Source organism: Antrostomus carolinensis, unplaced genomic scaffold, assembly GCF_000700745.2.
Source record: "Antrostomus carolinensis isolate BGI_N321 unplaced genomic scaffold, ASM70074v2 scaffold19711, whole genome shotgun sequence".
Taxonomy (NCBI): domain Eukaryota; kingdom Metazoa; phylum Chordata; class Aves; order Caprimulgiformes; family Caprimulgidae; genus Antrostomus; species Antrostomus carolinensis.
In genome coordinates, this window is record NW_010293747.1 from 3880 (window position 1) to 16943 (window position 13064).

General features: G+C 45.8%; 1 protein-coding gene across 2 annotated transcripts in view; it reads right to left on the bottom strand.

The window, feature by feature from the left end:
- Nucleotides 1-7027: 7027 nt before the first annotated feature.
- OPRL1 (opioid related nociceptin receptor 1) overlaps nucleotides 7028-13064 on the bottom strand; it is an 11024-nt gene continuing 4987 nt past the window's right edge. The window contains exons 2-3 of one of the 2 annotated variants that reach the window (XM_010177415.2): nucleotides 8422-8777; nucleotides 7028-8163 (exon numbers count right to left, since the gene is read on the bottom strand). In XM_010177415.2, the coding sequence (XP_010175717.2) occupies nucleotides 7640-8163; nucleotides 8422-8777 (880 nt within the window). In that variant the 3' untranslated portion in view covers nucleotides 7028-7639. The remainder of the gene's footprint in view (nucleotides 8164-8421; nucleotides 8778-13064) is intronic. The other variant, XM_029087323.1, reaches the window with a different exon arrangement.

The following is a 13064-nucleotide window of genomic DNA, read 5'->3' on the forward strand; positions in this document are numbered from 1 at the left end:
TGCTTACTGGGTAAACAGGGAGAGACTGGAAAGCTTTCCCTGGGAGGAGATGAGCAACCTGGGCTGGACCAAACACTGATGGTGTTGATGCTGAGGGCTCCGGGTTCTGCCACCAGCATCCCACGTAGGGAGGGGGAATTCCTGATGAGGGGAAAATAAACTGTAATTTGGGAGTAAGATTTTCAACAGTGGGCAACTGTCCCCATTTTCAATTTTCCTGAGAAATTTCTTTCTCTGTCTCCCACCAGGAATTCTGTACATCTCCATCATCACCCCTTGCTCCACTGCCTCCCCCGTACAGCTCGTGCTTGAAGAACAAGACACCTCTGGAGTTTCTAAAGCTCCAAAACCTCCACTGTAAGAAACTCAAGAAGGCAGCTGAAGAAGAAAAGCAGAGAAATAAGGATTCAGTTTCATAAACTTAACCCTCAAATGAGATCAGAGGCTGGTAATTAATAAAGTCGGATTTCAACGCAATGAAAAACCTCCCCTGAGAGCCAGGCTGCTGCTGCTGCTGCTTTGTATCGATGGAAATGCCAGGGCTGTAATTACATTTCTCTCAGCCGTGCGATGGAGACAGAGAGCTCCTCTGTGCCGTGGGCTGCTCTCAGATGAGCTCCTTCCTTCCAAGCTGATCATAATGTCAGCAAAATCAGGAATGAGCTTCTTAACACCCATGTAGTCTTAAGGAGCCAACAGCATCGGATGGACAGGGGATCACTCCACCAATCATGCATGCCAACTCGTCTCTCTACAAAAGCTTTATGTTGTCAAAACATGCATATGCATTACTTTTCCAAGAATTTATTAGCATATTCATTACATTTCCAGGAACTCATTAATATATATCTGAATATGCTTTCCACATGCGCACTGGAGTCTCTTGGTGGTCTTCTTCAGGGGTTCTCTGGTGGTCGTCAATAGTCTTCCTCACTGTGTCCTTTAGTTGAACCTTTCTTCTGCACATGCTTAGTTCATCTTTTGGCCTGTTCACAACACTTCTGTCTGCACAAAACCAGTTTATTCCAATATCACTACCTTATCTACCCTGTTGCAAGGATGTGGTGCCTCAAGATTCCCTGTTATCTGTTTCAGCTTAGCTAATGTTTGTCTTTTACCACAAACTTGACTACGCCTAGCAGATATGTAAATACCTTTCAGTGTCACATTGTTTAAGCAGACGGGTATGTTCTTTTGGAATGATATCAATAAGCCAAGGAGATGAGGTTGATAGCCACCATTCCATGGTGGACAGGGCAGATCACAGCCAGCAGCTCATCAGACAACACCCTGGCAGAAGGGCTCAGCAGCGTCGCTAACACACACTCACCAGAAGACAAGAGGCAGTTTTTCCAACTGAGCACATTTCACCTAAACCCCAGTGCAGATGCCAAAGCAAATTGTGGGGAGAGCAGCCTTGGTTGACTTTCCATACCCACCTCCAAGCCACCACAGGAATGTAGGGAGCCAGGATAAACACCAGCACCAGAGGTTGGGCTCATTTTCTGCTCTTTTACACTTCATCCCCAGAGGCAAGTGATTATCTGCAGGAATTTTCTCTGTGGTTAAGTAAAGCAAAAGCAGTTGGAGGCTGAGACCAGGGAAAGTCCAAAATATGTGAACAAATGACCTGTGTGTGTGGAGAAGTTGCTATTAGTGCCTAACACTGAACTAATGTTAAGTAGCCAAATCACAACATGGGATTCGTTTCACACAGAGGAAATCAAGCCAAAAAGCCATTAATCTTGATTTCATATTGACTACATAGCTTGTGTTTTTATTCCCCACCACTGAATGAATCAGCATGGCATGAGCTTCTTGGAGCACTCGCTGCACATAGACTGAAAACACCCAGAGAAATCAATGTTTATAGAATGGACAGAGTCGGCTCAAACTTTGCTTGGTCTCACAGAATTGCTTCAACTGGAAAACACCTTTAAGCTCATCGAGTCCCACCATGAACCCAACACTGACAAGTCCCCGACTAACCCATGTCCCTCAGCACTATGTCTACATGACTCTTCAATCCCTCCAGGGATGGGGACTCCACCACTGCCCTGGGCAACCCCTTCCAATGCCTCAGAACCCTTTCAGCAAATAAATTCTTCCTCACATCCCATCTCAACTGACCTGGGCACAACTGGAGGCCATTTCCTCTTGTCCTGTCCCTTGTTCCTTGGTTGAACAGACCCACCCCCACCTCTCTCCACCCTCCTTTCAGATAGGTGGAAAGACTGAGGTCTCCCCTCAGCCTCCTTTTCTCCAGGCTAAACAACACCAGTTCTCTCAGCTGCTCCTCATCACACTTGTGCTCCAGACCCTTCACAAGCTCAGTTGTCTCCTCTCTGTGGCCAGGAGAAAAGTGGTCTGATGCAACCAAAAACCAGACTGTGGGAAGTTGTTAATTCTGTCAGTGGTTTCCTTGGAAAAAATCAAGTTTCCTGCTTGGTTTCTTGCAGATTCATCCTTCACTACATGGAAAATCTGCTGTTTGGCAGGACTGCTGCTGCTCAGCTCTTGGCTCCAGTCCATCCTGCCTGGCTGCAGGCCCAGAGGGAAGGGAAGCAGCGGATGCTTTTCCAGACTGCTGCAGGCAGGCAGGAGTCCTCCATCCACACAGGAGCTACATCCCCTTGCAGCAATAACCTGTACTGGAGGAAAAACACCTCTTGCTACAAGAGCAGGCTGGTTGCATAGGTTATGAGACCTCCCAGTGACACCTGCCTGAATGGGCTCTGCAGGTAGGATCTCCCACCCAGCACCTATATCCTGCAAAAGACACAAGGATTTGAGAGCAAATCAGGAGCAAGAGGCAAGGACATGTAAAACACCACGCTAAACAGACCCACAAATGATCCACCCTGCTCATTATTTGGGAAGATCTCAAGTGATGCCACGTTGCCAGCACGGAGCATTGGGTTTGCTCCCAGAGGCTCTTCCAGCAGCTTAACCACTGAAGGAGCAAAGTCCCAAGAAGCTGAGCATGAGACATGTTCTCCAGGGAAGTGAAGGTGATCCCAGCTGGTGTTGGATATTATGGTTTAAGGAGGTTTTGGGTTGCTGAAGCAGGAACCTTGTGTGTAGTAGCAGAGGTGGCAAGTGGGGGTCAGGGCTGTTGGTGTCCCCAGCACCACAGAGATCCAGCGTCACTCCTGTACTGCAGACAGCTGGGATTTCACTGCATTAAGGGAGAGAGAGAGAGAGCAAAGTCAGTTTACATGGTTGATTAGTATCATCGTTGCCAAGATACATAACCATGTTGCTCTATTTATTGATTATTTCAGTCTGTCATGCAATTTATCCAGGCTTCAGGGTGCTGGAAAAAGGAACAAAGAGAATTCATGAGCTGTGGGGCTCTTTGACCTAAAGTGAACCCACCCCAATAGCAATTTCTTTGCTTGGAAAAAACCCTAAAATTTCTCCTTTCAAAATGAGTTATGACCTTGACAAATCTGTTACCACGTGGGTTGAGAAAAGGTGGCAGGTAGCCCCAGTCTAGATGGGCAAGTGCACTGTGGTCCACCCAAAATAGATGTGCATCAGCTCAGCTGTGGCAAGGAGAGGCTACAGATCCAGTAACATCCCATCCCTATCCCAAAAAAACCCCACAATGGCCAACATCCATTGGCATCACACAGCATGTGCTCTACTTTCCTAATAGTCCATCTCTGTTCCTCATGTAGCACCACAACTCTTGGGTTATGGGCTGATGCTGAAGCCTAAGGTCCACCTTCCTAGGACAAGAGGAAATGGCCTCAAGTTGCTCCAGGGTAAGTTTAGATTGGAGAGGAGGAATAATTTATTTACTGAAAGGGTTGTCAAGCATTGGAAGGGGTTGCCCAGGGAAGTGGTGGAGTCCCCATCCCTGGAGGTAACTAAAAGACATGTAGATGTGGCACTTAGGGACACGGTTTATAGGTGGACTTCCCCAGGTAAGTTCTTCCCATGGCATAAAACCATCCATCACTGAAGGTGTAAAATCTGCATCTGACATCTGCTTCTAGAAATTGTGGTTTGTGCTTGGGGGAAAAGTCATTGGCTGAAGAGCCTGGGCAAGAAGAGAGTGAAAGGAGATGTTGCACCACCAGAACAAAGCACCCCTCAAAATCCAGAGCTTTGTCCAGATGTGCCAGTGCCATGAGCCAAGGAGCTCCTCGGAGCAGAGCTCAACCCCCAGCTCATCCATTCCTCAGCCTTTCCAGCAGTTGACTCCAGCCAGCAGCAGCAGGGAGAACACTTAGCACATTAATAAATCCCATAATACTGAATAAAGCACTTTGGTTTATGGTTTTGCTATAAGAACTCACCCTCGGGTACTTATAATTAACTGAACTAGAAAAGAAGTAAAGATTCCAATTTTTTCCCATCAATTTTCTTTTTTGAATAAAAAATAATAATAAAAGAAAAGCAAATCAGCACTTCTGGTAAAAAACCCCTCTCCTGATATTCACCTGCCTGGCTAGGAATATTGATCTCTGTGCAGAAAGAAGGAGCTTTCCTTATTGCACGTCTCACTGGTTAATCCATCTTTCTTGACTGCAGAATATTGCTTTGGCTTTATTTTCCGAGCAGTTCTGTAATTCATTGTTCTCCACGATCATACCTAACCCCAGAACTCCTGGGGAGCGTGTGGGGAGGAAGCGGGAAGAGCTCATTTTAATCTTGCATCAAGACTTGACCTCTAGCAGGAGGCAGCTGCCAGCACCATTGCCCCACCTCATGTTCATCTCCAACAGCCCCTTTTCTGGCATTTTCACATCTTCTGTTTCCAAGTTGCCTGCAGATAAAGTTGTCACTGTCCTCAATAAAAAGGGGTGGGATGCTTTGTTGTAATTACATGTCTGAGTTTGGCTGGGAAAAATAAACCCACACGCAAAGATCCCGGCAGCACCGGGATTCAGACAACCCCTCATCCACCCAGCCAAGTCTTTCCGACTCCACATCATCCAAAGTGCAGTGCTTTGGGGTTTTTTTTATTTTCCTTTATTAAAGCACACAAGTAGCCACCTAGGAAATTGTCATTTACAGTGGGGTAATTGCGAAAATCATACCAACACAACTATGTCAGGAGAGAATTAAAGAGCCTGCGCTTCAGGCGGCCGGCCGATCGCAAGCCTTTAACTCCATAGGCACAGTACAATAAAGCTTCTGCTTTCAGGTTGATGTTGCTCTTCTGCTAACAAACTCCACTGAGCATTGAACAGAATGGCTAAACACATTCGCTGCAAGGGCCACAGAATTACCCAAAAGCTTAGTAAACACACATTTATCCAGTACTTAATTACGCAAGATCGGCGCAGCATAGTCATTATAACAAAATCCTTATTAAAAAAAAAAATGCCAAACACTGGTTGGTTTTGTATTATTTTTTTTCCCCCAGAGGACATACATCTATTTAAAAACCCAACCAAGAATTACAAAGGAAGGGTGGCTGTTCCTTAGCCAGCCACTAACAAGTGTTCTCCTGCTTCTTCATGGCACTGCGAGAAAAGTCACTTCCCAGCATCATGTACAGCCATGCCCAGCAGCCTCCCACACCACAGGAGAGCTGATGGGCTGAGGAGACTCAAGGTTGCTCACTGACCAACACTGTTGTTGTATCCACAAACACAACAGCTCACCAAATTCATTGGTTTTTGGTTTTTTTTCCAAGGGCATGGATGCAGCTCGCCAGCAGCACAGTTCTTGGGGAGTTGTTCTGTAATGTGCTTGGGGGTTTTATGAGATTTCCTAGTGCTTGGGGATAAACATCCATTGCAAAGTGCTTAAAGTGCCCAGATTTCCTCCTCCCCCTACATTATTCAGGAGAAGTGCTAATTGCAAAGTTAGCTCTGGTATCCCTCCAGATTCCCCATCAAATGCTAATCAGCATGAAAATCCTTCCAGCTTGAGCAGTTCACAAGGGATCTGGGTCCTTTACGTGGGACACTGGAACTGTATCTATATTTTAAGCCCAACCATAAGGGAAACACTCTACATAGAAATATAACACTGGATTCTTTTATACAGCATATATAAAGAATGTGACAGCATTAAAATATTGGCAAATCAATACATTAAAAGTACAGCATCTCATAGACCAGAGCACAAGAAATATATTCACATTAAATCTGTACAGTCCGGACGACGCTGCCAGTTCTCAGGTTGCAGCTGATCTCCCATCTCCAAATGGAAGTGGTTGCTTTGCATCCCCATCAGCACCACTGGCCACCACTGCCCAGATTTCCCTGGGGTTTTGTGCTACAGGGAAAATACAAGTCTGCTGTCCCCACCAGCACGGAGGGCACTCAGTGGTTAAACTCTTCGGGAATGCTTTCCTTACCAAAGGAAATGACGGGGCATTTCATTTTCTACAAAGCCCTGGCCCACTGGGAGAGGAAAATCAATCTCTAGTTAGCAGGAGGGGTGGTACCTCTGCAGCATTTCCCAAGTGCTCTCAGGATCATGGATCTCAATTGATTAAAAAAAAGAAAAGCCACAAACCCCCCACCTTTTGTATGGTTTGTGCACTGCTCATCTCCTGGGGAGCAGGTGGGACTGTTTTAGGCTGCCCCTCCTGCCAAAAATGTCCATGTCTTCTGGAGGAGCTGCTGTTCCAACTTCTCCAAAATTACTTTCCCCTGTACATAAGTGGGGAGCAGGTGGGACTGGTTTAGGCTGCCCCTCCTGCTAGAAATGTCCATGTCTTCTGGAGGAGTTGCTGTTCTGACTTCTCCAAAATTACTTTCCCCTGTACATAAATACACGTATACATAGGCCACTTCATTCCATCCTCCTCTCGCTGAGGAAGATCCCCAAGGCAGAGGAAATCCTACGTTATAGCTGTACCTATAGCACTAGAACTGTCTATATACAGACACGTTCTGTCCAATACTACAATGAAAATACAGCATTTAATTAAAAAAATCAATAGCAGCATGTAAACAAGGATTAGTGTTCATGTCATCCATCCTTTCTTCCTTCTCATCTGCATTCATCACTTATGACAGTCCCTTCTCACCACCTTCATCCTGACATTGTCCTCCCCGGGCTCCTGCCCCACAGCAGCTTGAATTTCCCTTTCCAGCAGCTCCCTCCTCTCCCTCCTGCATCCTTCCCTTTGTGATGACTCATCCTAGAGATGATCTTGGTTTTTTTGTCTGACGGTTGCTGCCCACTTTGGCTTCAGCAAAGTCTAATTTCAGAGCGATACCGCAGGAATAAACCTCATACCCAAGTGCCTGGTGAACCACATGAGCTGTTAACATCTTAAACAACTCGGGGAGGAAAAAACAAATTGAATAGTTTGTATTTTGTCCATCTCCCAGCAGCAAAGTCTAAGTTTCCAGGAGAAATACCTGTTTTAAACCCTTAATTCCTGAATTCTCAATGATGTGTTGAACCACCAGGGTTTTGCAGGAATCAAAGGGCTGATTTCAGACATGTCCCTTAGTGCAGGGTGCACTGGAATTGAAAAGGCATCAAATGGGCTCACTTTTCCTGCATGCTCCTGCAGTATCCAGTTTTCCCAACCCCCAAAATTGTTTCCTCACCTCTCAGTTTTGAGGTCCTGCTAAAGAGCCGTTATCTGAGTTAGCTCTGACGTGGGGGTGGTTGGACTCTGCTGGGCAACAGCCGCCATGGGAATTTCCATGCCTAGTCAGGCCGGATTGTTAGTCCCCTCCGAGTTCTTGCAGGCATAGGCAACATCCTTGGCGATGCTGCACATCCTGTTGGACATCTGGAGCTCGGTCCTGAAGGCTGTGGGGAAGCAGAACTTCTTGAAGCATGCCTTGAAGTTCTCATCTAAGAAGGCGTAGAGCACAGGGTTCAGGCTGCTGTTGGCATACCCCAGCGCAGTGCAGAAGCAGGAGATGGCCAGCTCAAGCTCACTTTCTGCCTTGGCACCCAAGCACTGGACCAGCACAAAAATCTGGATGGGAGTCCAGCAGATGATGAAGACTGCCACCACCACCAGGACCATTCGAGTGATGCGCCTCAGGTTTCTATCTTTCTCTTTGGAGCCTGAGAGGACACGGACATTCTTGAGTCGTCTGATCATGAGACTGTAGCAAATGGTGATGATCAACACAGGGATCATAAAGGAGAAGAGAAAGACACAGATGCCAAACACTGGATCCCAGTAATCCACAGGTGAAGGGAGTTTAATTAGACAGTCAATTTCTGCAAGTTGAAAAATAAAGAGGAAAGGAAGATCAGCAAACTCATATCAAGAAGAAAAACATCTGCACATCCAGTTTAGTTGAGGCATTTTTAACACTGGAAAAGCAGTAGCAGAGGTACAAAGGGAAATGGGAAAGGGTTAAAATGGCTTTACAGCAGAGACCTGATGAAACTCCCACCCCTCTCCAAAGGCCCTCCAAGCCCATGGGATCTCCTGGCCACCCACACCTCCCAACACATGGATACGTTTTTACTGACCATTGTTTTCATTCTCTGCAGATCCCATCACCATTGCTGGGATGCCAAAGACAGAAGCCAGTGCCCAGATGCAGACGTTCACCACTTTGGCCTTGTGGGGAGTGCGGATGTCCAGTGCTTTGATAGGGTGGCAGATAGCGATGTAGCGGTCCACGCTCATCATGGTCAGGGTGAAGGTGCTTGTGAACATGTTGTAGTAGTCTATAGAGATGGCAATCTTGCAGAGGACATTGCCAAAGGGCCAGAAGCCCAGGAACGTGTCTGTACCCTGGAAGGGTAAGGTCATCAGACACAAGGTATCAGCCAGAGCGAGGTTAAAGATATAAATATTGGTTGCTGTCTTCATCTTGGTGAATCTGAAATGTCAGAATGAGCAATGGTTAGAGCTTCACCTGATGATGATGGGTAAGACATTGAGGTCTACTGAAGAAGGCATTCTGCCACTTTAGGAAGGAGATGCTGCATTTTCCTTATGTAACACGAGATCAAACACCATCCTGTTCTTTCTAGCTCCCATGTGCTCATCAACACACAGCTCAACCCAGCTCCTACAACAATACAAATGGTGCCTTCACAGTTTCATGGGCAGGAGAAGCTTATTCCTTTAGATTGCATGTGAGGACCATGAAAGCCTGAGGCTATCAACTCAGACTCTGCTTTTTGAAGGACTTCAGTAAGACTAATTAGTATTTCAATGAGGCTGTCAACTCAGACTCTGCTTTTTGAAGAAGGACTTCAGTAAGACTAATTAGTATTTCATCACATATAGCTTCATAATTATAAATAGTGGTGAAAGTTTTACACGGTAAGCTGATTTATAAGGGATCGTATGGTCCAGGGGTAAGTTGATTAGCCATTTTGTATGGGCTCATAGCCAAAGACTATGGCTAACATGAGCTACCAAATCAGAATGGACAAGATGGCCAACCCCAGCCAGTTGCAGATAAAAACTGGTGAGGAACAAGGTTTACATCAGAAATCAAAATATCACAAAGGCTCTTTCTAAGGAAAGAGGCAGTTTGGGGGTAAAGTCATGAGTCAGCTGCACTTCAAAGGGATTTTTTCATTTCTATATTACTTTTATCACACAAACTGATGGCCCCAAAAGAAGATTCACCTTCCTCTAATGGTAACCATCTTTTTACACATGGGAAATGATGCAAAGAAAGATGTGATCACTGACCCAAGGAGACATGCAGAGTCTGCAGAAATGGAAACTCAACCGTGACTCTGTGACTGAATCTATTGTTTCAGCTCCAGGATGTTCCTCCCATGGGCAAAAATAAGAGCTCAAATAGGTATAATTTTAAAACTACATCTCATCTATCATTTATTACACTAATGGTCTTTGCAGAAATGTTGCCAGAAATGGCAGATAATTATGTGTATTATTAACAGAGTGTAAGTTCATTTGAGGGTAACACTTAAACCCATGAACTACTGCCCTATTTGCAATTCGATATGTGTTGGAATATTATGGGGTCTAATTTGACCTAAAAAAAAAGCTCTTTTTGTCAAATTGATTCAGAACAGCAAACCCAGAGCTGCACTCCTCAGCACTGTATCCTCTCCCATTTCACCTTTTGATAGATTATTTGAATGCTTGGAGGAACATTATCACTGCCACGCTCTGAACTGTGTCGAGACACATGGTGACCTAGCCAGGTTTGCAAAAGTAACAGCCAAAGAACCCACAAATCAGAATAAAGTCTATTTTTTTTTACCCTTAGAGCTCTAAGCCGTGTTTGTATTAGAAGTCAGATGTTTGAAAGTGCTGTCTACCAGACTGTGGCTTCAGGAAGCAAGAACAAATGATTCTATATTTGACATTGAAACTCAAGGGAAGACTTTGGAGCAGGTGAACATGATGGAAACACTTGAGGTCCTCACATAAGCCTGAGTCAGGCTCCTCCTGGACCAAAAATCACAGCAGCCAAACAAGATGGTGGGTTCTTGGAAAACCAGCCCAAAACAGATAAACTTATATAAAACCAAAAGTACTAGAGGAAAAATACCAGTGTCTTTCCTATTGTGAAGGCATGAACCAGCAAAACCCTACAAGTCCAACCCAACCAGACAACTGCCAGGGCTTCAACACTTTGGGACTTACTAAGCAGAATTACACAGAAACAGATTCCAGAGCAGCAGCATCTCAGGTTGGGAGAGTTTTGGTTTTTTGTTTGAATTCTCACAGTTGGAATAAACAAGTCAGTGTCTACAGGAAGCATGAGATGGGTCTGTGAATGGATTCAGACACTTTTCTCTCTAGGTCAGCAGGGGAGATAATTAAAATTAAGAAATTAAATCACTGTTCTTTATCAGCCCAGACAAAAATAAGTATTGTCAGCTCAGACTTCAGGAAATTATTCAGTCACTTAAGAGATGTGTTAGGAAAGGTCTTCTAGGAGCTGTAGTCTTCCTCTGTACACCACAAACCTGCCTGGGCTTACCCAAGCTTCCCAAAGGTCATACTTGTTCCAGTCCATCCTTCCAGGAGGACTGGACTTGAAGGCAATTCCTCAACATGCCTCTAACCCCAACTGCTTTTAATGAGGTTATAACTTCATATATAATGAGGTTATAACTTCATATTCCTTCATAACTTGAAGGAATAACAATTGCATTTTTGAACAATGATGGGCAACTTCATCACTGGGAAACTGAAAAAATTTAAATGTTGGGGTTTTTTTGACCAGTGGGAGAAACAAGCAGGGATCCACCCACCTCTACCACTAAAGCTGGACCCATCCAGCATCCACAAGGAACAACATTGTCTCCTTGTACACCCCTGTCCCCAGAACAGCCTCAAGTTGTGCCCAGGGCAGTTGAGATGGGATGTGAGGAAGAATTTCTTTGCTGAAAGGGTTCTGAGGCATTGGAAGGGGTTGCCCAGGCCAGTGGTGGAGTCCCCATCTGGGGACTTGTCAGTGTTGGGTTCATGATGGGACTCAATGAGCTTAAAGGGCTTTTCCAATCCAGGCAATTCTGTGATTCTCTAAATTTGGGGCATCTCAGCTAACTCACAGCTTGGGATGTGCAGGTTGCAAACCTTCAGCTCCCTCCTGCTCCCCTCCACCCCAGGAGACCTGCCTGGCCTCTCACCAAGAGACTTCTCACCAAGAATTCAAAGTCCAGGTACAATTGTTCAGCCTGACCCTGCAAAATCCTCTCTCCCTCAGTGCACAGGTCCTCCTTTGCTGTCCCTTTCCTTATCCTCTCCTCCAGGTGACAGCAGAGCCACTTTCCCTCACTCCTTCTGATGCAAGGACCCTTCAACCCACCTTCAAGAGGATTTTAAGGCTGATTTTGTGCTCTTAAAAGGTGGGGAAATCCTTCTGATGCAAGGACCTGCTGGGGCAGCTGGCCCACCACTTACCTCCTTCAACCCACCTTCAAGAGGATTTTAAGGCTGATTTTGTGCTCTTAAAAGGTGGGGAAAAGAATTTACACTTAATTAATTAATTCTAGCTCTGTTTTCTCTGCACTCTGAGAGCCAACAGCCATTATCCCAACCAACCAATGCTCCCAAACATTTCCAGAATGTTCAGTACAAACAAAAATCAATTAATCTCTTCTCTGTGAATTAACCTTTTATTCTTTTCCTCCAGAAGCTGAAATTGTTCTTTCTTAATCACCACAAGAAAAACCCCAGACAAATTAAACTCTTGGGCTTTAGGAGGCACCTAAGGTCCTCGCAATGGCACAGCTCTGACACGGCTGAGCCTGTGGCCTCCACGGAGGATACTGGCTCCCTGTTGAGCCATTTTCTTGCACTTGGTCACGGAGGTAATTTGCTAATGGGGCATCTCCCGCAGGGCAGTTCTCAGCTCTCCATCCACCTCCACCTTTCTCACAAAAATAATCGGTTTGCTCTGCTCTCCTGTTCTCCCACCCGCTGAAGCCCAAGAGAAAAAACATCTGGATACCAACTCAGCACTTGGCTTCTCCCTCCTTTTTGTTAAGTGGATCTCAAGCAGCGTTACCCAGGACAAAGGTTCGCTCCAGCGAGGGGAACCCACAGTTTAGGAGAGGAGGGGAGGGGAAGGAAACAGCCCTTCCACATACTGGGCTCTGAGGTCCTGTGTTTCACAAGGATGGATTGTCCCTGGTTAAGCCTCAGTGTGAGCTGCAAGCCTGTTTTAACATCTCTCCCTCCTTTCCACCTGTCCTGGTGTGAGCTGGGAGAGAGCTCAGTTTCTTTCCAGCAGCCAGAACAGCGCTGGGGTTTGGGTTCAGCTGGGATTTGGTAGGAGAGAAACACTGAGAACAGACCGATGTTTTCAATTGTCACTGGAAGTTGAAGGACTTTGTGTTTTGTCCGTCTGCAAGCACAAGATCTCAGGGGGTGAGGAATATTGAAATGAATCAGCTCCATGGGTATTTGTCTCTGTCAATGGGCTGTTCCATCTCCTGTCCCGTCATGGATAGGATTTAAATCACTCAGGACTATGAAGGCAGACACTACAGCAAAAGCAACCAGCAACACCAGCACGTAAATCCTATTACCATAGAATCATGGAATGGTTTGGGTTGGAAGGGACTTTAAAGCTCATCTGCTTCCCAGCCCCCCTGCCATCAGCAGGGACACCTTCCACTAGACCAGTTGCTCAAAGCATCATCCCACCTGGCCTTGAACACTTCCA